General features: G+C 28.2%; 2 protein-coding genes across 3 annotated transcripts; one reads left to right on the forward strand and one right to left on the reverse strand.

The window, feature by feature from the left end:
- The first annotated feature begins 1,775 nt into the window (after positions 1 to 1,775).
- On the forward strand, positions 1,776 to 7,141 carry LOC145752361 (uncharacterized). 2 transcript variants are annotated; one of them, XM_082568635.1, is made up of 14 exons: positions 1,776 to 2,153; positions 3,247 to 3,533; positions 3,670 to 3,705; positions 3,966 to 4,001; positions 4,069 to 4,141; positions 4,235 to 4,441; positions 4,551 to 4,681; positions 4,811 to 4,963; positions 5,287 to 5,355; positions 5,540 to 5,630; positions 5,930 to 5,953; positions 6,038 to 6,083; positions 6,212 to 6,310; positions 6,423 to 7,141. In XM_082568635.1, the coding sequence occupies exons 1-14, from the start codon at positions 2,090 to 2,092 to the stop codon at positions 6,607 to 6,609; spliced, it is 1,503 nt and encodes a 500-aa protein (XP_082424761.1). In that variant the 5' UTR covers positions 1,776 to 2,089; the 3' UTR covers positions 6,610 to 7,141. The 2 variants fall into 2 exon arrangements, with proteins under 2 accessions (XP_082424761.1, XP_082424762.1); XM_082568636.1 differs by having other exon boundaries at positions 4,826 to 4,963.
- On the reverse strand, positions 6,038 to 24,774 carry LOC145752360 (E3 ubiquitin-protein ligase UBR2-like). Its single transcript, XM_082568634.1, has 36 exons — positions 24,592 to 24,774; positions 24,335 to 24,448; positions 23,854 to 23,932; positions 23,439 to 23,534; positions 23,120 to 23,238; positions 22,425 to 22,563; positions 22,273 to 22,335; positions 21,505 to 21,640; positions 21,271 to 21,369; positions 20,518 to 20,705; positions 20,091 to 20,251; positions 19,900 to 19,999; positions 19,451 to 19,579; positions 18,900 to 19,074; positions 18,724 to 18,833; positions 17,294 to 17,494; positions 16,782 to 16,958; positions 16,592 to 16,674; positions 15,968 to 16,095; positions 15,718 to 15,878; positions 14,671 to 14,776; positions 14,174 to 14,337; positions 13,632 to 13,810; positions 13,227 to 13,432; positions 12,562 to 12,721; positions 11,812 to 12,250; positions 11,531 to 11,722; positions 10,598 to 10,750; positions 10,142 to 10,237; positions 9,794 to 9,885; positions 9,571 to 9,717; positions 9,373 to 9,465; positions 8,951 to 9,059; positions 8,192 to 8,286; positions 7,689 to 7,787; positions 6,038 to 6,943 (listed from the first exon to the last, which is right to left on the reverse strand). The coding sequence occupies exons 1-36, from the start codon at positions 24,738 to 24,740 to the stop codon at positions 6,802 to 6,804; spliced, it is 5,079 nt and encodes a 1,692-aa protein (XP_082424760.1). The 5' UTR covers positions 24,741 to 24,774; the 3' UTR covers positions 6,038 to 6,801.
- Positions 24,775 to 26,400: the final 1,626 nt, after the last annotated feature.

Genomic DNA, 26,400 nt, shown 5'->3' on the forward strand with positions numbered 1-26,400 from the left:
TTGTATATTTCATACAATTGTATTTTCCATAAGCTACCTAATATATGCACGTTAAATTGTGATAGGACTCGTCAAATCAAACCTGGAATGTTTTTTCCAACTGTGCAAGCGAATCCTTTGCCCCCGTTATCTGGGTATTCCGAACCGCGATATTGGAACAGAACGGTAGCTTTTTTAAGTTTTTAAAAGTTGGTTGTAATACTTTATTTAAGCGAACTTGTAAACAAATTTTATTACAATGTTTTAAAAATATGCTTGGCATCCTAATAAAAAAAGATTTAATATTTAACAACAATTAATTAACTAATCAAGATCTTTGATTAAATCCAGGATTATGGAGCAGACAGGTCCGTTGCAAATTCACCTTATGGTGGTAGTTTTTGCGGGTTTTGCAAAAGCAGTGGTGAACACCCTTTTGTTTATCTTGGTCATACTTTAAAAGATTCTTCGGGAAGAAATGTATGCCCTATTTTGCGAAGGTACATTATACTTATTTTATAGTTTTCTGTTGTATTAGTAGTTTGCCATTATAAAAATTTAAGGCAAAGTTAAAAAATTAAAGGCAAAGTTTAAAGGCAAAATTAAAAAATATTTAAAATTGTTTACTTTTGCTAAACATACCTTGATTTCGCTAAACATACCTAACTTTTAAATATAAAAGTACTCTTATTTTATAACTATTGACTTTTATTTATTTATATTGGTGCAAATTCTTACTTAGCCTCATAAAACATATTGTTGTCATCAATAATAAAGGTATGGTGACTACTATATATTTAGGCCATATTAATTTAAAAAAGTTTTATATCATTTTGTTAAACTTTTAGTAAAGGTTTGTGGGTGTTGGAATCCATTGAGGGCAGAAGAGGGGCAAATTTTTTTTTTCAAATAATCCATTTCCTTCTTCCACCACTGACCCATTTTTTTGCTTTCGCTTGCAATTGTTTTACTAAAAATGTTTATGTTTTACGGACAATCCTCTTTTCTGTTTCTTCCAGCGAGTCGCCTTTCCCCCCCGTGAGTTTTTTTTTTTTAAAGAAGCCTTGAAAGTATAGTGCACTAATAAAATTGCAATAAATCAAAAATATTTTAAAATACAGCCTTTTTTTAACAACAATATTTATTTTAAATTTAGTCAAATGCATAAACATTTTTTAAAATACCAAATGTAAAAAGTAACCTATTTCCCAAATGGGAAGTCTACCTTTATGTTGTTTTTTGAAGGTTTAGCACACCACGCTGCGGGTTTTAAGTAAACAAAAAATGGCGGATTCGGGACAGTACATTACTTTATTTTGCAGATTTTACTGCAAACTCGTTAATCTTGCGAACATGACTGTTTCAACTGTATAAATAATAATATATACCCTAAATTGGCGTTTTCGGACATAAAGATCGTAAAAAAATATTTAAAATATGAAAATGAATAAGCTACGACCGTAAAATACGAGAGAAAATCAGCTAAAACCATAAAGTACGAGAGTTTTTCTGAGCACCTTGCAGTACGAGTAATCCAAATACATAACTTGAGAACTACTTATTAACAAGAAATGCTGATTAGACTCTACAAATATAATTTTTCACGAACATTAAAAATTACGAAAATTATAGGCTATATGGCTCTACTAATTTCATATTATACTAAAAATACTTTATACTTAACTTTATTTAAATTTTTATTTTTGCATTTAATGTCACAAAATGGTTAAGACCTTTGGTATTTTGCAAAGTCTCTCTTTTTATTCTCTCCATTAATAAATAAGATAAGTTTTAAAAAATACAATAACATGCATAATGAGGATTTGCGGTTTTGGTAATTGTTAACACTGACTAACTGAAAGTAGATCTGTCATTTTTTTGTAAGAAATTTTAGTTCAACACCTAGCTGCCAAGTCTGCCAGTAATAAAACTAAAAACTGTCTGACTGTCAACTGTAACTGAAGTTAAAGTAACAAAAATTGTATTTTCTAGTAGCAGTGTCCAAGTGAACATAAAACCAGATTCAGAAATTTCTAAATATCTTAAACTTTGCAGATAAATAAAATTAAAACTTTCAGACTGTACAGTTCTTGCCAAATACGTGTACAATATGAAAAATGGACGTAAACAAAGACTAAAGCGTAGAAAAGCAGCTAGAGAAGCTCAAAATCCAGGTACACTTAGTTAATTTACATTTTAATTCATTTTTTATTTGTCCGATCAAGCTGTTTAGTTTCCAATTATACCTGGCTATTTGATATTTTTACAATATATATTTGTTGTTTCTCGTTATTTAGCAATAAATAATCGTAAAACGAGGTTCGTCCTTAACTGGTAATAAAAGCAGTAAGAAAGGTAATGCAGTTTTCACATTGGACATCACCTCTGAATTTTGATACCTCATAATATGCCGAATTTTTCTATGTGCCAATTCTTAATTCAGTTAAATGGATTGGTAGATTGGGTGGTACAAATAAAATATGTATAATTAAACAGATAAAATGTATATTTATTTTATGGTTTCGAATGGTTGGCTTGGGTTAAATAGATTAAATGATTTGATTGAATTGCATGGATAATTTGTATTCTGAATGGGTTAGGGTTTCAAGTTATGCGATCTATTTAATTCAGTCCAGTATGTTTTATAGGTAGCGTAAATTAGCTACAGACTGATCCTGGTTAGCAATTGATTAATTAAATGGGCCAAACAAATTTTACCTGAAAATTTAAAAATAGCTCCTCAGAGCAAAAATGAAGTTACCATACCCAAAAAAAGGATATTATATTAGGTATGCTCTATGCAGTATATACTTTAAATTTATCATTAAATTTGAAAGTTTTAATTTAAGTTCACAATTGTAGGCACACAAATTTACCATATGACCATTTTTTGTGTGTTTTTTTATTTCAAATAACAAACAAAAATTTTTTTTTTTGAAAATATATTGTGTTATTTGTTTAATTATTTGTTTAATTTTATGTACAGCAACACTGTTAACAATAGTTTCATTACAAGTATATATATAATTACAAGTTGTACAACATAGGTCACTCTTAAATAGTAAGTAAGGATTGTCTGCCAAGGTAACAGCCTAGAAAAAACTCATAATTTGGTGTTTTAATAGCCCTGCTTTTTTGTTACGGATAGACTTAGATGCATAGACCTGAGTACTGATTGACTGGCAACTATTACAACATAAGGTTATCAAAGCTAAGAAAAGAATTTTTTACAAGGATATTTAAATTAAAACTATTTTGCTTACCCAGGCACAACTGATGATGAAGAAAGTCCAAATGTACCAAAACCATTTAAGCGTAAAAGGCGAAAGAAAGAGATTTGCGAGGATATTATTGATGGATTTTGTATTAAAAGTTTTAAGAATTATCCGCTTTTGTTGGAAGCTAAACAAAATGGTATTGGTAACCTAAATGATGATGTTATGCGAAAAAACAGTTATTTTCTAAGTGATGACATCCCAAACAATAACAATATTGTAATAAAGAAAGGTGGGGAAAGTACTGAAAGTTCAGCAAATGCCCTCGACGAATCTTATGTAATTTTTTTTTGATTTTTTACTATATTTTTTGTGAGTTTTAATTTTGAAAATAACGAAGTTGTTTTCACTTTTATTTAATTGTGATTTAAGTTCTTTGCTTTGCATGAAATTTTGTTGCAATTTTAATTTTTAGACGAGCTCAATTTCAAAATCTTTTGATGGATATTTGGTAAGAATTTATTTTTAATTTTTTTTTTGCAAAAATTAACTAGGTTTAAAGATTGTTGCATGCCAATATGAACAGGAAACCAATTGAGAATTTAATTTCCGATTTCCTTTAATTACTTTAACAATTTTGTCACAAAAGCCAATTAAATTTAAATTCAAAAAAAAAAATCATAATAAAATTTCCTGAACTGGTGTTTTAATGCGAATTAATATTTTTTGTAATATTATAATTTCAAATTAATTTTTTTAATTACATTTAAGGGGGAATCAGAAAAAAGTGAAGGAGAAGAAGCTAAAGTAAGATTTACAAAAATATAGCAACTGTAATTGACTATTAAACAAACAAATAATTTTTTTTAATTAGAATGATGAGGGGTTTTTTCGAGCGGTGCCCAACAAAAAATCTCACGACAAAAAAATGGCTGAAGAAACACCAGGTAAAAGTTTTTTTTCAATATTTTAAAACAATTTTTTAACTCTAAGTTTCTACATTAAAGATATTACTTAAACACAAATTTTGTTTACTCAAGTTCATACCATTACCACCAATAACCAAAAAAAGACAATTCGTCCATCTTTGCAACCAGTCCACTGCACAAAACCAACCCCTGTAATAAAACCAAGCACAACCCTATACAAATCAGTCACACAACCTTACAAACCAACTTCAATTCCTTACAAACCACCTGTTGGAATCAATTCTTATCCTAACAATCAATCAAGACCTGGTTTTGTTGGTAAGGCACAATTAACTTGAGTGGTTTTGATATTACATTTTAGTTAACATTAATTTTATGTAAAATATACTTTTAAAGGACTTAACTTTAATAATTAATATATGTTTAGACCAACAAAGTTTTCTTCATGCTGAATTGAACAGTCGATTTTTGATGTCTTCTTCACGGCAACCAAGAACCGAGTTTCACCAACACACACATCAACATACCCACCAACACACCATTTCTAACCCCTTTGAGGTAACAATTAAACAAAGATCAAAAATATAACATGAATTGGTTATACCACTCAAGATCCTGATGTAAATGTTTTTTTGTGTAAATGTATTATCATCTTAACCCCCCTAATGACAAATTACAAAATTACAGTTTAAAACATTTCAGCCACCGTATGAAATGATGTACAACTTTGGGGCTTTCCAGTCAAAATCAAGACATTACCACTCCAGAATGGAACAAAATTATCCACCAAGGTTGATTCCAGCAATCAGAAAAGATCAACTCACTTACAACAAAACAACTGTAAGCGTTACACATAAAACACCCGCAGCAGTTAGCATAATATAAAACATAGAGCAAAAAATTGCTTGTGAAGTTTATTTTTATTGCCAGACTTTATAATGGGTTGTAAGAAATTGTTTATAAACAAGTAACAGAATGGCAGAAGTGTAGGCCTACCTGTTATGTGCTGTAGTGCACAGAATCACATTTTTAATAGTATTTTTTTTATTAAAACTTTGATATTTGAGATAAATGTTAATATATATTTTTACAAAAAATAAATAAAATTTATCCCTTAATTGGGTTTATTTTAATACAATAATATATTTAATAATTTTCTGTAGAAGCCAGGTCGGTGGTGTGCATTACATGTTGATATTGCCTGGCTGATTTATCAACATCAAGCAAACAAGGTGACTCAAATAATATTTCTGTTCAAGTATTTTTAAATTACCAGTATATTAATTTCAACTCTATGTGTCTTTCTTATTATGCTTATCAAAAACTACAAAATTTTTATATAACAAATTGTGTCAGGTTAATGTAATCTTTTGTTTAAGGAGTGGTTGTATATTGTAAAGTTAATTTTTTTTAAAGAAAAAACCGAACAAATTTCTTCGACGTACAAATTCAAATCTACGAAATTCGTCATTTCGGACAACTAGCCATTTAGGAGATCCATTTCAAGGTTATCTTTACATATTTTATAATAAACATATAATGGAGCTTAATGAATGTTTAGGTACATTTAGACCTTTTTTTGTATGTTCAATTTATGCTTCAACAAAACAATGCCATTTGGGATGCGCTGGTAAATTACCACAGGCAAATGTTATTTCTGAGTTGTAACTACATATTAACAAATAAAAGAACGCCTATAAGGAAGGCAATTCACTAGTAAAAATAAAAACTTGAAAATAAAGTTTATGTATAGTTTGCAAAATTAAATACAATTTTTTTTTGTTAATTTAAAACTTCTTGTTTCAGGATTTGAAAATCAAGTTGAAAATAGTAAGTTTTAGCTAAATGTTGTTGTTTTTTTGTTGTTATTGCTATCCTTTGTTACTGTTTTTTTTTAACAATAATGCATTTCAGATTGGAGACCACAGCCAAGTTCTTTATTTAGTCAACCTAATCAGGCGTAAGTTATTTAAATACAAAGTATAGCGGCCTAACCAAATGTTAATAATAATAATACATTAGTTTTAAAAGTGTTATAATTAGGTAGCAATGAAATAAATATAACACTTTAAATAATATTCCATATAGAACAACTAGTGGCCTTCTAAGAGATAATCCTATTCAACATAGAAATCAAATAATGACAGAATTAACAAGGCCACCACCTCTTTTACATGCAAATCACAGGTAAAGTTCAATTTGATTTGGGACTAATATAGTAAAAAGAAATGTAAATTCAACAAGCAAAAAGGTTAATAAAAAATCAAAATAAATTTAATAATCATTTTATTTTTTTTAGATACAATTTTTTTCCCCAGGAACACATATTACAACATTCTCATATTAGTCCCCATGTTTCGGCCCATATCCCCCCACATTTACCCCCAGAACTACACCCCATGGGAATGTTACCCTACCAAAGTCAATATTACCCACCTATTGGGCTTTACCCTCCAAGTTATCCGGCTCGATGGGGACCACATTAGTCCAACAAGTGGGACAGTTGTTTACAAACCACCAATGCAAATACTTGAAATTTTAAACAAAGTTTAAAATATAACTAAAGAAATGTAAATTATCTAATTCACCAATAAATCTAGAAATTTTTTTTAAAATATTTTTGGAATTGTTTATTCTCAAAAATTAAACAAAAATGTGAATATTTTCGATTATTCACACTAATAATGGTTCCAATCTGCAATAACAAATCTCCTGTGTGCTTCCATATCCCTAACTATATTATCTCCAATCGAATGGGTTAACCAGATTAGGTTTAGTTCTTTCATTCGGCCTTGGTCCAATGTCAGAGGGTTACCTCTTCTGTAAACATAAATGCATTTATCTAGCTTAAATATATATTTTCGGTATGGTAAATAAATTTTTTTTTCCAAACATTGTTTCTTCCTAGATATAATGAAGTTAATAAATTTATGTAATTTTTATAAATTTATGTTGCCTAAATAATAATACTACATTATGCAATTTATTGTTAAACTATTGTGTTTTTGGTTACTGATAATTAAATAAAAAAAATACAAAAATCTTGGTCATTAACATTGTAAAAAATTAATAATATAAAGCTGTTGTACTACATTTTAATCTTAGGTTTAAATTAACAAACATTAAATATAGGTTGTAGAATTATGTGCAGCATGATGATGCAAATAAGATATTAAACACATCCACATCATGTATGGTTTGATTTCTGGGTGATTAGTTGTCAATTAATTACTTAAAAATGCAAAAAAAGTTAACATCAAGCCATTTGAAGTAAGTTAGGAGATTTGCCCCAACAATTCAGGTATTTTAATTAGCTTTTAGAAGCAGTTAATTGGTAATCAAAAACTAAAAATATCCAGAATAATTAAATATATATATATATATCTTAATCCCGAAAAAAAGGGGTTAATGTTACCACCTTTTTTTGCATTTTAAAGTTAATTATTTGCTAACTAATCCGAAGAATCTTTACCATTATGTCTGTGCTAATAAAACATATTATTGCCAGTCTAAAAATGAAATCAAGGAAAAATGTTCGTATTTAAAAATATGTTTGACAACATACCTTAACCTTTCATCTGTTTCACCATGTTCATCAACATAAGGTGCAGCCATCTTTGATCCTCTTTCCCCATTTAATAACACTACAGTACAATCTCGAATCCTGTAATACAACACACCACTAAATTCATATCAGCATTGATTTAAGTTATAAAAGTCAAATACTACCATTAGGTCTAACTTTATTTTGAAACAAATGACTTAACTTAACGCAAGTAATTTTAGCTTTGATATGGACTGCCTTCACAGCATAAACATGGAAGAACATTTGTTACTCCACTCCAGTTTGATATAAATAAAAAACCTGCCAATTGGTTTTGGCTCGGCTGACGTTTTTACCATTTAGAGTGCCTAACCTAAGGGCACGTTGACATAAATGCAGTGGAAATCGACCCAACGTCTTTACGCTATTTAGACAAGTTTTCCTATCACTACACCATGTCGGTCAGGAACATATATTATATTATTCTTATAAGCCAGCAGTAATACATTAAATTACGAAATTACCTTAAAAACAAACCAAAGCCTGCTGAACATTTTGTGCAATGATAAGTGCAAGCTCCAACAGTGACCCCGTCCAACTTTTGCTGGCAACAATAACTCTAAAAAAATATATCTATTTATTACGACCACGGCATGATAAAGAAGTTAGAATACTTTAGTTAACCACATGAGGTACTTGGCTCGAAACCTACTGCTTCCATGCCAAAAACCCTAGTGATGTGCCGATCATACCTTTTTTGTGATCAAATCGGAACACGTTTAGTAAATTTGTTACCAATTTAATCACGGTAAGATCGCCGATAAAGTTCTGTAGTTTTAGTAGCATAAAAAAACATATTACACTCACTTTACGCCTATTTGATGTCTATATCTACTATATTTGTATCTAACATATAACGAAAAAATTAGATGGGACTAAAAAACAATTGCTCTTTATATATATCTTTATCCTTGATATGGGAAAGTCGAATGCGCGACTTAAACATAGAGTAACATCAGTTACTCCAATCCAGTCTCGAGTTGCCTGTGGCAGTTTTGGGATATTATAGATAATAATTGCCCGATTATTATTCTGCTGATTAAGTACTGGATCAGCAGGAGTTCATACCGTTTATAGTGCCTTACTCAAGGCCTCTACAGCATGAGCTTAGTGGGGATTGAACCTACGACCTCATGTGCAGTGTAGCAAGTGTTCTTACCACTACACCACGCTACCAGTAGTTTAATAAATTATTCTGCAGGAAAAATAACTAATCGATTTACCCGTGAGCACAAAATTTCACCACATTTAAGACACATAGTTGGACAAATTGAATCATCTTCCTTGTTAAATCTGGGACAAACAAAATCCGATGCCATCGATATTACATCACTACAAAGTAATTTAATAACATAAGTTACATAAAGTAATGTTAATAAATCAACCATTTAATATTTAAAAAACATCATTAATACATTTATGTTCTTGATATAAAATAAGCCTTATAATAAATGACATTAATTGCAATTAAACCCAACCTTAGGATGTTATGTACCTTTAAGAGATAATGATACGCAGGGTTTTTTATTTTTTTTAAATATAATGTTATTTTTTCTTTACTCTAACAGCTACCATTATTTATTGAGTCTTTAAAACCTATCTTATTAAGAAATTTTTGTAATATTTATTTTGTTTAATAAAATACCTGTAATCTTCAGGAAGGTCCATTAATAAATTTGGAGTAATTAAATCCGAAAACAACAATTTTTGATCCATGTTTTTCACTGAATAACACCACCTAGAAAATAAAAATCGTAAAAATTAAATATATAAAATATATAATTTATAATCTTTTAGAGCAATAGTAGTTAAACCAATAAATATTAAGTATTTGAATTTTTACTTTTTTACTAAATTTTCCAAAGTCTCATTCTCATTAAAATAAGAAACTAAATCTTCTGACAAGCCTAAGTATTTGAACAAAAGCCTATCTTCCATTTCATCACAGGGCGTCACATTGCTGACATATCTCATAAACAATGCACAAGACCTAAAAATACATAAAAAATTGTTTATATTCTAATGTAACTTTTTTAAACTAATATTATAGTATTTTTTAATTGTACCTAATAAAAGGATTTAAACATTTGAACAAAACTTCTTCTAATTTTCCTCCACAAACATTGGTCTCAATTTTCATATCTGCATAACTACGAACCTGGTTCAAAATTCAACAACAATTTTAAAATTTATAAAACAAATAATGACAGTTCAATATTTAAACAACTTTAATTTAAAATATATTATAAACTGAAAAAGTAACACTAAGACTGGTTTGAAAAAAAATGGATTTTACAATTAGGTAATAAGTCAGCCTTCCAGCTTTGAGGATAAATCAATAAAAAAAAATATTTATGTTCTGTCAAAATACAAGTAACAAAAAAGAAAATTTTAATTTTTTTAAAAGATTTTACTTTATTAAAAATCTTGACGAGTTGTTGATTTTGGTGTTGACCTTGGTTTTCATTTTTGAGTGGTTTAACATCAATAAACAACATTATTTGAACAATCTAAACAAAAAACAATACATTCGAAAAGTAGAACAAACTTGAAAAAGATATTGAAAAATTAAAATATGCTATAGAAATCTATATAAAATAAAGCTTAGTGGCTGGTGAATATATATGTGTTCGTATGTATAGCAATTTAAAAGACATTTAAGTAAATAAAACTGTCATTTGTAGTGTGTGGGTAAGTTATCACAAACATATATTATTGGTGAATTCAGACCATATACTAATTTTAACTTACAGCTCTTAGAGCGGGCAATCGACTAGGGCATTTAAATTCAAATCACATAATTTAAAAAAAGGTATCATGAAATATAAAAAAATAATTTTAAAGAAACAAACTAAAAATGATTAACTTACTTGAGCTAATGTACAAATTTTTAAACAAAACATGTCATGGTCCACTGGATTTACTTTATCACCCTTACGTTTAAGAATCAAATTGACGAAAACTCCAAACAAATTTTTCTTTATAATATTTTCCCTTAATAATAATGTTGCTATTTCTGATTCCTAAAATTTAAAAACACTACTTAAGTTGGTTTAAAGTCAGTAACTGCAACAAAGTATTATTTTAAGCTCTAAATCATTTTTTTAACCAGCCTTTTTGCAACCAAAATTTTTTTTTATATAAACTTGGTAAAATATAATATTTATTTTTTTGCATAAATGAGCACTTAAATGTTGAATAGCGAACTGACTTTTTTGTCTTATCCATATTACTTTTATGTTAACTTTAAAAATCATTATCTAACTTGTTATGTTTCATTACACTGTGTTTGTGTTATTATAAGTTTGTTAATTCAATTTTTTTACAAATACACGAAGGTAATACAGTTTTTTTTTTTAATACCGTCAATATTTTAAGTTTAAATCTTGGATTTATTTTACCCAAAGAATTATATCGTTATCTAACCATTTTTATACACTTGCCCAGAAAATTTTTATTAAACTTAACTCGTGCAGGTAGAATATTAATAAAGTTGTACTACTATTGTTATTGTTCATAAAAAGGCCATTTCTTTGTTTGTTTCAATAAAAAGTAGGGTTGTGGGCTTTTTGAACATAAATGATGTTAAATAAATAATTATTTTATAAAATTGGGCCCACTTTGATTTTCGACTTTAATCAAATGTGCTTTTAAGTATTCGGATCAACTGGCACCTGTCTACATATACCAAATAATTTACAAATTAATCAGACTCAATTTTTTACCTGGTTATAAATAATATGAAAACCTACTTTTTTATTTATTTTTACCATTTACAATCTCCATTTGTAAACCAAACTTACTTTGTTATTAGTTCTTGAGAGTAATATTGCACATCTTACTATATGTGCATGTGCTTGTTCTATTCTAATCGGAGGTTGTGACATAAGTGGGACTTCCTTATATGCCGAGACATATTGTGCCACCTGAAAGGTGTTGGTGACTGCGGCATAGATGTCATCATTATTACAATACTTGGACACAATTCCAATTTTCTGTAAAATCAAATATTTGGTGCAAGTTTGTATTAATATTGTTGCATTTTTAACGAAAAGTTTTGAAGAGATTATTCTTGCATTGTTACCTGCATCATAGTGTTTATAGTTGGCATGACAATCTCATCAAGAAAGGATTTTAATTCCACAAAACCATCTTCATTTTGTTCCATATTTTCCATTGCATCAAACCATTCCACATTGTTTCCGATTATTCCACTGGAACCGTCATTACCTTCATTGTCAAAATCAATGGCATTGTCTTCAATTTCAACCTCATTTTCTGCTTCTCGAAGCATGATGTCATCAATTAGGTCACTTGCCTCAACAAATCTGTCATTAAGAGCATGAGCCATGCCTTCATTTTCGACAACCCTAGTTGTTTCTTCAATTTGTGTAGCTCCACTCAGGGTCACATTTTCATTTTCAACTTGGTTAAGCCAATCTGAAAGCTCCATTGCTGGAGCACTGTAGTTACGAACAATCAACGAAATGGGAATCACCGTAATAATGCAATTGCTTAAGCAACTGCAAAAAAAAAAGTTTACTTAAATGTGCATTTTAAATTTGCGTCTGTTAAATAATAAAAGCAATTTGTTTAAATTTTAAAAAACATATACCAAATAAATGTAAATAATATTTCCACACTTAAGTTTTTTAACAATCCCCCAAAATTTATGCTAAAAACTTTTTTGTCATATTTTTATAGGCTTGCTACAGCATGGCACTGTGGAGATTAAACCCAAGACCTCATTTAGTAAAGACAAGTGTACTTACCACAACACCATGCTGCCGGTTATTAATATCGTTGTAAACTGAATTTAAAATATCTTTCAAACCTGCAAAGTGGACAAAGAAACTCCGACTTGGACGTCGAATAACTGTGGGCTCTAGCCATTAAAATATTTGGTCTCCTTCCCTCCCTACCTTGAAGTTGGGTAAAAAATTGATTCCAACATTGAAAATGCATCACATGACTGCAGGTACTCACATTTAAACCTAAAATTTGAAATTAAACAACGTTTTTTACTCATTTTAATGGGTAGTACTAAAACCGAACACCAAACACAATTTTTATATATCCCTAAAATTCACCTTTTTTATTAAAAAGGCAACTAAAGGTAGTTGTTAACTTTTTTATGATCATTTACAAGTTTGATTTTTAATTCATAACAAAAATATTTACAACAACAGTTGATTAATTTTTTTTTCAATTTTAGAAATTTGTAAAATTTTTTCTGAGATAATTTAACTGGCTCATGGTGTAGTGGTTAAAACACTTGGCTTTAGAGCTTAAAGTTATTAGTTTGATCCCCACTGCTTTAATGTTGTTGCATTTTTTAGTATTAGGCCATAAATCTCACTAACTTCTTCCAGAACCAAAATCAATTGCCAGAGTCAACTTAAGACTGGGTTAGGGTAAATACTACTCTTTGTTTAGGCTGTAAAGTAGGCATTTCCACTTCGAGAAAAAATATAAACAAAAAAATTTATTTTTACAAACCTAAACCGTTTGTAACATCGGGAATAGGTTGAATAATATCAGAATCATCTTTGCTTAAAACTTTTGATCTTTGAACAAAAGAGCTCATCACTAAGCAATCTTTTGTTTGTTCATCTTGACATAAAACACAAACTCTTCGCTCAAACTCTTTATCTTTGTTTAACTTTTGATGATAAAGTGAAGTACAAACAGCAAAATCTGGGGTTCTATTAAAAAAATAGAGTTATGGTCAATTTATTTCTTTTTGTTTATATAGAATGTCAGTTGTCAATTTAAGCAAGTTAGCCAGGGTTAAATTTAGTTGAACAAAAACTAACTGCGTTTATTATTTAATATATGTAAATCTCATTTTGAATTTTTATTTTAAAAATAAAATGTTTACTTCAATTTAAAAAAAAAACTAACGAAATTAGTGAGACTTCATCTGTTTCCATGTTAACACTTTTGTCTTTTTCTTCATTTAAAACCCCATATTCATCCATGTTAATATTCTGCAAAAACTTCTTTTGTTGTTGTTCCATCTCCCTCATAAGTTCCAACTTTCTTTCTTTTGCTTTGGCCCTTTTTCTTAATTTTTCTTCTTCCTGTCATTCATTCAAGATCCATATTACAAATAAAAATGTACACTAACCATAATATTTAAATTAGATTTAAAGATTTTTTATTTTTTTATCAATATTGTAAAACCAGCCTAAACAAAGGGGAAAATTAGTTACTCCACCAGCACCCGCCTTTTGCAGAAAAATATACAAATACTGTCTCCAGATAAGTATACAACTGCAAAAACTATACTAATTATTCTCAATAACTAATAGTAGTACAATATAAAGGCAATGAAAATTAAACCAAAGAAATTATGTAGGAAAGCAAAGTGTGTAACTACTACACTATGCCGCCGGTATTTTACAATTAACCTAGTAAAGTTAATAAAGAAAATGTTTACAAACATCAATGTTCAATACAGCTGGTTGTATGATATTGGCTGTGACATCACCGAGTCTGTGATTAATGACATCATCAATGGAGTTAGCAATCCACGTTATAATTTCTCGGTGAGCCTCCATACTTGAAAGTTGGCCCAATTTTCCCAAAATTTCAACCAAATTTTCTTCTGAAGTTAAAAAAAAATAATTTAAGTTTAATTAACACAAAATTAAATTGTACTATTACAAAAAAACAATAATTACTAACAAAAACCATTTTATAGAATAGACATATTTCCGAAAAAAAAAAATTCAAATAAGACATACACAAACCAAATTTAAATCAGATTTTATTTTAAAATGAAGGCTGTTTTCTGGAAAAGCTTTTAAGACAAGAAAGGGAAAAATTAAATGTCTCATTGTCAGTAGCATGCCAATTTCAGGCATAAAAAAGACTATTTAGTAAAATGGTTTTCGGTAATATGTAAGTAACCCAAAAAGTTTTAAATCTGTGGTATTACCTTGATTAGAGTTCATTACCAGTGCACAAAAGTTAAACGAGGTCAATGAGTTACGCTTCACTTGTTCTCTCTCCTCCATAATTCCCACCCCAATGAGATACAAAATCTAAAAAAATTATTTTTATTATTATAACATTTTTCTATTTTTTAAATAATGTGTCAATAAAAATAAAATTATGCAGAACTGCTCTAAATTTTTCTAATTTAGTCAAGTCATAATTATGCCTAAAGATTTTTTATAAATATCTACTCATTTAGTTTATACAATATATTTGAACAATCAAAATGATTTTAAAGTGCTTTATTCAATTAAACAATAGTAATAAAAATATTTTTTATCAATTCAAATAAACTTTTTTAAAAATCACTCTTCAATCTAAACTAAACATTTTTTAAAGGGTAGGGTTTGTCTTTCTGTCTGTGCTGAAGTTTTTATTAAAACATGCATAATGTTATGCCAAAAAATAAACTAAAAATATATCTCAGTTCCATATCATTTATGATTTAAGTTTAAAAACATTTTTTCTTTTTTCCGAATGCGAGTTGTTTTCCGAATGCGAGTTGGCTCCACTCTAGTAAATTTTGACTTAAACGATGATACATACACAGTTTCAACATACTGACAATGTTTTTTGTTGCCCTTTAAAGTTTTGTGACATTTTTTGAGCAGATACGCAATTTTGTTTGGCTAGGTAAGCTAAGTAATATTTTTCGAATAAAAGGCAAACCAAATCGTTAAATAACCTAAAAGGATACCGTTTAAACAGTTTTTTATTATGTTAGTACACCTACCGGTTTAATAATTTATTGGCAATAGTATCTAAAACTGCCAATTCTTAAATATTTAGATAATATAACCGGTAAATATTTGTAACCTAAATAATTTCGCCTATTCACGATTTCAAAAATATTTTAAACAGTGTGTAATTTGATTGTAAAGTCATAATCTGCTAAAGTGACGACAAAACCTTTTTTAAACAAAGTTTTAAACTAAAATCGAGACTAACTTCACCACCAAAATTGATACAAATTACAATATAATTTCACCTTTTCAATGAGTTTATCGGACCAACTAATAGGTTGAGTAGAATCAGGAAAACATCTTTTAAGAGTTAAGCCCAAAAAATTAATTAAAGTAGAACAAGTTAAAAGTTTTAAACAACCTTCAAATGTTTTTGTAAACTGAGGTGATGCTGTAGGAAGAAAAACTAAAAATAAATGTAAAAAAAAGTTTTTGTTATGGATAAACAAATATTTCAAATTTAAAAATTACCATCAAAAAAACAAATAAAAAAACCTGTGCTCTGCTTCTTTGCCTTTTTCATTCTTATAATTTCAGTTTGTGCAAAAGATTGCTCCGAAGAATTTTGGTAATTATAATAGAATGGTGAAACTTTATTTATGTATTCAGATTTTAAAACAAATCTGAGAAATATAATTTAATTAGCAACTAACTAGTAATTTATTTAACAAATAAATAAATTAACCAAAAATTTAAATATTTTTAGCAACTAAAATACCAATTTACTTAGTAACCTACATAACCAACAAACAGTTTTACTCAGCATCAGCCATAACAATCAACATACCAATTTACCTACCAACCAAAATACCAATTTACCTAAGAACCTGCATAGCAACCAATATACCAATTTACTTAACAACCTACATAGCAACAAACAAATCAGTTTACTTAATGACCAACATAGCAACCAACATACCAATTTACCTAAAAACCTGCTTAGCAACCAACATACCAATTTACCTACTAACCAAAATACCAATTTACCTAGCAACAAACATACCAATTTACCTAAGAACCTGCATAGCAACCAATATACCAATTTACTTAGCAACCTACATAGCAACAAACATATCAGTTAACTTAATGACCAACATAGCAACAGCATTAGCAACTTACTTAGCAACTGATGTAGAAGAAAAAGAAGGTCGAAAATCTGAAACTTCTTTCAAGATTTCTTCCCAACTGGGAATCTCTAATTCCTTTATATTTAAAAGTTTTAAAATTCGTTAGAAAAGACAAAATTAAATATATTATTAAAAATTTTGTTTTTAATTGTTATCTAAAAAAATAATATTAAACAATGTACCCCATTTGTTAACTTATCAGAAATCTTTGAATAAGGTTTGGGTCCGGAGGCAAGAATGTGGATGATATCTCGCTTAATAATGTCATGTTTTGTCACAATTCCTACTCCTTGTACATAACGTTCGGTCAAAATGTAAATGAGTAAAGTGATTGTGTCTTCAAGCAAACCCGGCATGTACTTAAAATAATCAAATTAAATTTAAAAACTAAAACTAAATTAAAAAAGTTTTTTGATGTGGTAAGGCTGACTTCACACATAAGGTAACATATGTAACTTTAACCCTGGCTTTGTTTCCTAGGGCAGTTTTGAACATTCTTTGGCATATTGCCATATATTTAACCTGTTAGGTTTTTAGCTTAGAAAAAGTTCATACTGCTTAGGGCTCCTAGTGGTAAAGGGTTGGGGCAGAATATAAAATAACTTTAGGTAAGAAAATGAATGCACATTGCAATGTAAGTGAAATTTAATTGGTAAAAATAGTTATTTAGTGACATTTAAAATACCATATTTACCTCATCAAATTTATCATTATCAGCCAAATTCATTTTATGCCACAAAGCAACAAAAAAATGATCAGGATCCATGGCTGCAGCACATGCCTGCAGCATTTGAATGTCACGGTTGAGAGATTCCAATCGACAATGACTATCTCTCATGTAGTAAGTTTGGTTTGAGAGCGACAGACCATTACGTCTCCATGCTCCAATAGCCACCTAAGTTTTTTTTTGAATTAAAATATCAATTTTAAGATTTTCTAAAACAATTTTAATGAAATATCTTTGTCATTTTTTTAGATATGCTTAATAGTCTTTATATAAATATATATAATGAAGCTAAGTGGGTGATATATGATATATATATATATTTTTTTTTGTATATATCTTTATCCTCGATGTGGGAAAGTCGAATGCGCGACTTAAACATAGAGTAACATAAGTTACTCTGACCCAGTCTCGAGTTGCCTGTGGCAGTTTGGGATATTATAGAGACTATAATTGCCCGGTAATTATGCTGCTGATTAAGTGCTGGCTCAGCAGGAGTTCATACCGTTTATAGCGCCTTACTCAAGGGCGCTACAGCATGAGATCAGTGGGGATTGAACCCACGACCTCATGTGTGGTGTAGCAAGAGTTCTTACCACTACACCACGCTGCCGGTTCATATATAGGGATTCCATACCGTGTTTTTACTAAGATTTGTCCTTACTTTGAAAGCCTACATCTTAGAAAATTGTATAGTCCTTATTTCTAAGAGATGTTCTTATTTTTGGCTTGTGTCCTTATTTTGTCTTATTTGGACTTTATAAAAGAAGCTTTGTGTTATTTGTCTTGCATGATTTTTTGTCTTATCACCAAAGCTTTACTGTGACATCATAAAAGCAACACAATCTTATTTAAAACACGAAGAAGCAATGCACAAATAGGCATGAAGCATTGTTAGCATTTACCCTGTTTACATGGACAATTTTTATATTGCTACTACTACCGGTATTTTTGACCTCATCGCAATTGTCGCACATGTCTTAGTTCTCATTTTGTTTACATGAAATAAACAAAGTGAAACTAATATATATATATTAATATGTAATTCTATTAGAATAAGATATTTATTTATATATTAAATTGTATAATCTGTAAAAAGTGTGTTAAATAAATATAAAATACGCTACAATCCCTATATTTTTCCAGTCATCCTTTTTTTGGGTTCCAGATAGATGAAATCCCTATATATATGTCCAATTTATAGCACAACAAAATAAACAAACTGGTGTTTGTGGTGTGCAAGTACATTATTGAGGGCTAATTAGGAGTTGAAGTAATTTGGTCACAACTAATTAGGAGTTGTGACCAAATTACTTCAATTGATATGTCAATCGAATGGCGTGCTCAACTAGTATGTCTATTTTATTGGCGTTAATCTAATATTAAAAAAAATTATAAACCTGAACATAAAGTGCCATGGCACGCAATGAATGCTCCATCATGTTTGTTGGGTTGACACAAATCTGTAACAACTCGTGCTCCTGTTTTCCGGCTTCAACATACAAACCCGCTAAAGTTAAAAGTATCAAATTCAATAATAAAATTAAGGAATAATTTTTTAAAATAAAATACCAACCAAGTAATCTTGTAAGTGGGTAATGAACTGAAACAATTTCTTTTGTGATGTCATAATCATAACAATCGAAATCAACACCATTGTAGTTAACCTTTGACCCCAATCTACGAACTTTGAGATGGTGTTCTTCCAATTTTAAAGTAACAATTCGAATACATTCCAATAAAATATCCAACTTTAATAAATATATACTAATGGTAAACCATTAAAAAAAAAGTATCGGTACAAAATTTAATTATAAATCTTAGATTATCCTTCGAAAATTTAGGTTTAGGAGAAAATTGGGAATGATTATAAAGTTAAAGAAATTATTCGAAATGTTTGTTGATAACCATTAAAACAGCATGTGTTAATTTTACTGTTTAACAATATAAAAGATTAATAACTTATCATTAGATAATTGGTGATTTTGAAGTTGATTAGAATTAGGGTATATTTAAAAACAAGGTATATATATAAATATACATTAATAAGGGTCATAAGGTACAACAGTTCCTTTAAGAATAATTTTAACACAAGGTCACACACAATTTTTTTAAAGAGAAATTAACCTGACTTCCACACCACACGTAAAGATGTTGCAGGATGGTGACAAATCTAATCTGAAGAGTAACTCCAACTTCCCACTCTGGATCATGCTCAAGATGTCTTCCCTCTTTCCGAACAACGCCATCCATTCCCTGATTTAAGTTTTAAAAAGTGAATTAAAAATTAATTTAAAAGCGATGTAAGACGATGGCAAACATATCATCAACCTGGTCTTAAGTTGCTTTACTATTATAAATTACATTAACAATTATTGACTACTACAACTTGTTGCCAGTTTGTGCTATGCCTGCTTAAAAAAGATTATTAAACCTTATTATGCCATGCTTTTGTGAACTTTGATGTTATGTCACACTTTTGTAAATGTAAATATTAAAGTATAAGGACAGAAAATAAATCAGCTGGCAGGCTGCATGTGACCTGCAAGGTTGCCAACTCTTGGTTTAAAACATACCTCCATTACAGATAACATGTTAGTAAATTGTTGAAAAAATTCTAAGAATTTCTCTTTTATTTCGTTGGTCCAAATAGTTGGGACATTGCACAAAATGTATCTAAAAATGGATTTGTTTAAAAACATAAAAATGAAATAGATTTCTAGACATAGTTAATGTTGTAAATTTTAAATCATTAAAAAGTACTAACTTAAAATCATAAAAAATAAATTGTTTTCTTATTGTGGGTTTAAACTTTGGGAGATTTAATTTAGGAGAGCGGGCTACGCTTAAGAAACCGTCACCAAAAGTTCGGAAAACCGAATGCAATAAAATTGTTAACAAATTCTCATGTTCAACCAGATGGTTTACCTGAAAATCAACATTTAAAAAAATAATCAATTATATTTTAAAGATATAACATAAACTTAACTACAGTTTATGCAAATTTTAAAATTTTAGTGTGACTATAAACATATAGCATATGTATTTGTATATGCCTGGATATTATATACATAATAAAGCATAACAATTTTTATGTTTTTTTTTTCAATTTTAGGGTATTTAAAGGAAAAAAAAATAGTGGGTATAAAAATTCAAATTAAACCTAAAAAGGTTTGATTAAAATATTAACTCACAATGGTTGGAACAGTAAAGATCTGAACAGACATTGAAGTGATTGAATCAGTGTGTTTATGATCATCTTCAATAAATTGATCAAATAAAAACTTATAATTTCGAGTAAATTCGACAGCAAATTTTAATTTATATTCTCGATCCAACATTAAAGTGGACATAAAAACTTGTTGATATGAAGCTCTGGCAACTAAAAAAAAAGTAAATCAATTCGCATTACAATTTAAAATAATTTTTTAGATAACATTTTTATTCTATAACTAAAAATACATTTGCTTTTAGAAAAATTACAAAACAACTTATAATCGAAAACATGCCAAAATTGGTAAATATTTTATTATAAAGTACAGTATAACATTCACAATTTACCTAATATTAAACAAAATTACAATTTTTAATTTAACACCTGACCGGCAGCGTGGTGTAGTGGTAGGAACACTTGCTACACAACCATGAGGTTGTGGGTTTAATCCCCACTGCTCTCATGCTGTAGCGCCCTTGAGGAAGCCGCTATAAACGGTATAAACTCCTGCTGAGCCAGAACTTTATCAACAGCATAATTACCGAGCAATTTGATCTTTACAATATCCCAAACTGCTAAAAAGCAACTCGAGACTGGGTTTGAGTAACTAATGTCACTCTATGTTTAGGTTGCGCCTTCGACCTTCCCACATCAAGAATAAAGATATATACAAAAAAAAATTTGAAATCATACAGTTAGGTTATTTTTATTTTATATTGTGAAAAAATTTCACCTTTCCATAGCTTTGTGTCGATTTTCATAAATGAAGTTGCAAAAGACAATCCATTTAAATTACATGATATAATTTCACTAATCACATTTCGTAAACCATCTAAAAAAAAACAGAAATCTTTAAAAAAATTCCCAAAAATTAATTTATAAAAATTAATTCAGAGGCAAAACAAATATTATACCAGGTAAATTATCATAAATATATTTAAATGATTAAACAAGTATTTATAAATACCAGATTTTATAGCAAGCAAGTTAACCCATTTCATTAAAATAACAGAAAATTCTTGTAAGGCCACATGTTTTGTTGCTATAACTTTTCCTTTTAAAGGTTTATTTCTTGCTATTGATATGAAATTTGGAAGACCTTGCTGTTTTAAACAATTTAAAAAAAAGTGTTATATATAATATAATTTTTACTCTTAAAAAAACAAGAGTAATAATAAATTTTTTTTCCCTAAAAACCATATTATATATACCTAAAACAAAGCAGTTTAAAAATTATAACAAACCATTTGATTATCTTAAAATCAATCAATTTATCACATAGTTTATGTTAAAAATTCTTTTAATTTTGATAAGCAAAACTTTTAATTTGATAAAAAATGCAAATAAAAATATTACAAATGTCATTGTGGTAATACAAATTGTGTTGTTTACTTGTATCAATACGTAATTTTTATTAATCATATGACATCACAAAATGTTGTTATGACAAAAATGTTGTAAATAGTTCATACTCGAAAGAAAACTAATAAATCACACTATATAAACACATAACAACTAAAAAATTTTAAAATTTTTTGATATTCTTAATGTAAGAAGACCGGTTTTATCACCAAACAATGGGTAACAGTTGTTCCCCCCTTCCCAATACAGTCTTAAGTTACCTTTTGCGGTTTTGAATATAAGTGAGCTTTTTGTCCAATAATTAACCTCTTGAAATATGCAATTAAGTAAAATAAAAACATGGTAATATTAATCAATTAAACAGATATAATACCTCAATAATATTGTAAGCAATGTTGCAATCCTCTAATGACCCAACCCTAATTGGAGTTCGGCCCTTTAAAAAAAGCAACCAAAAGTCAGTTATAAAAAATACATTTAAAAAATTAAAATATTATTAGTTAATTTTGGTTTAATTCAAAAAACCTCTCTGTCAATAATTGTGGCAAAATCAGAAGCCTCAGATTCACTACAAGGAACAGCTTTCTGTAAGATTTGAATGACGTAATCAAACGTATGAGATTCATCGTTGAATACCATCATAACATGGTTATCACTTGTATCTCTATATCAACAAATATTTAATAAACAATTAACATTGTGTGGTTAACAGCATTATTAAACAGTGCATACAATAAATAATAAAGGTTTACTGCATTTTCTTATTTAATGATCAGTTCTTATATAGCATTCTGTCACAAAAGCAAAAAAAAAATTTACAAATTTATATTTAAGTATTTTATATATTGTATTTATGCACTTTTGTGATTACTGATTAAAACTATTCCTGGTTAAATTATTTATATAAAGACATGGATATGTTATCATGGTTAACAGCCATTATTTGGCCCTTTATATAATACACTATGTTTTAAATAAACAACACTATTTTTATGATTTCCTTATATCATGAAAAAATTGTAAAAAAACATGCAAATAATATTTGAATGCCATCAGTTAGGCAAATTATTATTTTGTTTTAATAATAAATATAACAAAAACATTTAAACGCCAGCTTTGAAAACTAAATCATAAATATGTATTTACTTAAAATATTTTTTAATAATAATCAATGGCTCATGGTATAAATTCCAGCTAAAAATATTGTAAAAAAAACTTACTCGATAATGTTATCATTTTGGGTGTTACTTCCAAGTTTTATCATAAAGTCAAAAAATATTTTGAATAAAATTTCAGATTTTCTTTTTAACTCGGGAGGAATTAAATTTTTATTTAAAACCTAAAAAACAATAAACCACAATAATTATTTATCAATTGTGTTTTTTATTTTACAAAAAAGGCCACATTTAAAAAATTTAACCACATTTTGAATTAAAAAAAAAAAAATTAAGAGCTTTGCAATTTTTAGCATAACTACTTTAATATTCTAAGCAACAAAATAAAAAAGTTATTTTTAATGACTTTTTAAACAAATGTCACCTGATTAGTTATATTATGAATGGTACAGCTTGGATCATGATGCCATGCCTCAAAATCACCACAATCACAACAACCACCACCACCTGAAGTGTGAAGCTAAAAAAATGTAAAATTTTAAAATATATAGATCAAAATTTACCCGAAATTTTTATATGCCTAACATTTAAAAAAAATAATATGCCTATTTATTAGTTTTAAAGTAAGAAATAAACTTTAAAGTCCAGTTACTGACCCACAGTCATAAAACAAATAGTATTGCGAAAGTGAATTTGTCAAATCATTATTAATAAATATCTGTGTTTGAACTTAAAAAAATCAAGTATTAAACCATATAAATATTCCAAGGTTTACATAAACTTTGTTTGTTTATAAATGTTTGTTTTGTTGCTCAGGCTATAAGTGTTAATATAATTACCCTGTATTTGTGTTTTTTATGGGAACTTTGTCGAAAACATTTGTGACACAGAACGCAGGTTGGATCTACAGCACATTCCCTGGCAAAAATGTCAAGATAATTTATTTGAATTTTAATCAAATCCATTTAATCCTAATTAATTTTACATTTAATGTAACAACCTTATTTTAAGATAAGTTATATATATATATACAGTAATCTTGATGCGTTGAAAAGCAATTAACAACTTTATTTAGTGAAGCTATTTTTTTACCATTTTAAATCATATTAAATTTTATTTAAAATTTTACATAAATAGGCCAACCGTTAAAAGTTTTTATTTTGTTTATGACTAGATTATAAAAAATAATATAATATTTTTTTCTATAATAATCTAAATAAAATATATTTAAAATTTAAAAACCTTTCAACATTAAAATATTTGTTAAAATTGTAAAGGTTCAAGAACCATAAATTTTATAATCCTATATTTTAAAGCAACCTGCATGTGTATGTGGGCTCGCCAGGTTTAAAAACATAACCACATATATTGGAAGGATTGTTTAACTTTGCTAATTCAATAAATATTTCATCTTGAGGCTTTTCGAACAACAACCTGCAAATTAGTTGGTAATATTATATATAATGAGTCATTATTTACGTAGTTAGTCATAAAATTAATAATTGAACACAAAGATATAAAAAACACTTGACAGAATAACTAAACAGTTAATTTAATGATGTTAATTATTTAGTTACCAAGAAATCTTATCCAGAATATTTTGAGCAACAGCGTGGTCTATAAAGTCACCTACTTCCCAAATATCATGAGGTTTAATAATTCCAATAATTTCATTATTCAATATTTTATAAAATTTCAACTCTAATGTACTTTCTTCATTTGACATTATTTAAAGTTTAGTAAACAGAGCCTTAGTTTGTGAAATTATCTTTAAAAATAAATAGTGAAAGATTTCAAAAGTAACAAAAGTTAAAAATGCACATTCAGGCATTGTTGTTTAACCTTTTTTAATGCAGCTGACCGAGTCAACTGGCAGACTGTGAGAAGTCAAACCTGGTAAAACCCCTTGATGCAGCAACAGTCTGGCGATAAAAAGTAAAACCTTAATTTGTAAACACAAATTTTGAAATCCCCTTCTTACACTATATTACTGTCACTGTCAAACTAAAAATTAACAAGTATAATATTTTAATCAACATGGCATATAACATAAACATAAGCACACAAGGTCCAAAGGGTAAACTTACTCTATTCTAAGGAGAATTAAAGCTCATGTTACCGAACAACTTCTGTAGCTCTATTAGCAACAGGGGTCGCGGGCTTTATTGACACAATGTGTCACAATATTGTGTCACTAGAAATGACACAACTTTTGTGTCAAAAAATATAAAATGACACATATTTTGTGTCAATTTTAAATGCCACAATTTTTGTGTCAATTTTAAATGACACAATTTTTTTGTCAATTTTAATGACATAATTTTTGTGTCAAATTTAAATGACACAATTGTTCACAAACACAATTTGTTCCACAAAAATGACACAATCTTTAAAATTTATTTAATAAAGATATTGGTTTATAATATTAACTAACTAAAAAACAAGATTTTATTTCAGATCCACAGCTTTACAAAATGATGTTGCTTTGTGATTGACAACGACGATGTGTAATTGTTCAGAAAACTAAAAGCCACAAGACCAATAACTATTTATCAAATTATGGTATTAAAATTGTTTATGTTTTTATTAACTTTAATTCTTTTGCTTTCCCGGTTGTATAAAATTTAATGAAAACTACTTTTTTCTAACCATGATATTTAATTTAAAGCTGAATTATAACTTGTTTTATTAATATTAAACAAAAATTTAAAAAAAACTTTGTTGTACGTGTGCTGTGTAGTGTTAGAATAGTGTTTTGTTTGTTAATAACATAAGGGTTTAACACTTTAAAGTTGTATATACTCAGATTTTGCAAAGTCAAACTTTTTTTGAATATAAAACAGCTTTAATTTACATGGCGTCACAATTGCATCGCTACACAGAGGGGGCTAGCAAGAGGTAATTAAAAAAGTGTTTAAAAAAGGAAACCTTTTTTTTTATTTGTAAAGATAAATAAAATTCCTCACATTTAAAATTTAATTTCGCAAAAAGAGACGTCTTTTATAAAGTTTTAATTTTTAAAAAGGTTTACAATTTAAGACTTACAGAGTTCTTAGAAAAAAATTTAATAAATAAGTTAAAAAATTAAATAGAAAATAAAGTTTGAAATTTATTTAAAATTTAAATAGAAAAAATTAAAGAATTCTTGTTTAGTGCTAGATTAGACTTATGTTAAACATTTGAGCTATGTGAAACATTGGAGTCGTTTTGGAAGTTTTATTTTATAGGGATGTAGCCTTAAATACTAAAAATAACTTTTATTGTTAGTATTAGTTTTTAAACTTATCAAAAAACTTATAAAGTATGTTTGTAGTCTTAACACAAACTTTAAAAACAGTAAAGTAAGCGTCGACACACATAACTATAAAAAAATTGTTGCGCCACTT

This window comes from Corella eumyota, chromosome 5 (assembly GCF_963082875.1).
Source record: "Corella eumyota chromosome 5, kaCorEumy4.1, whole genome shotgun sequence".
Classification (NCBI taxonomy): Eukaryota; Metazoa; Chordata; class Ascidiacea; order Phlebobranchia; family Corellidae; genus Corella; species Corella eumyota.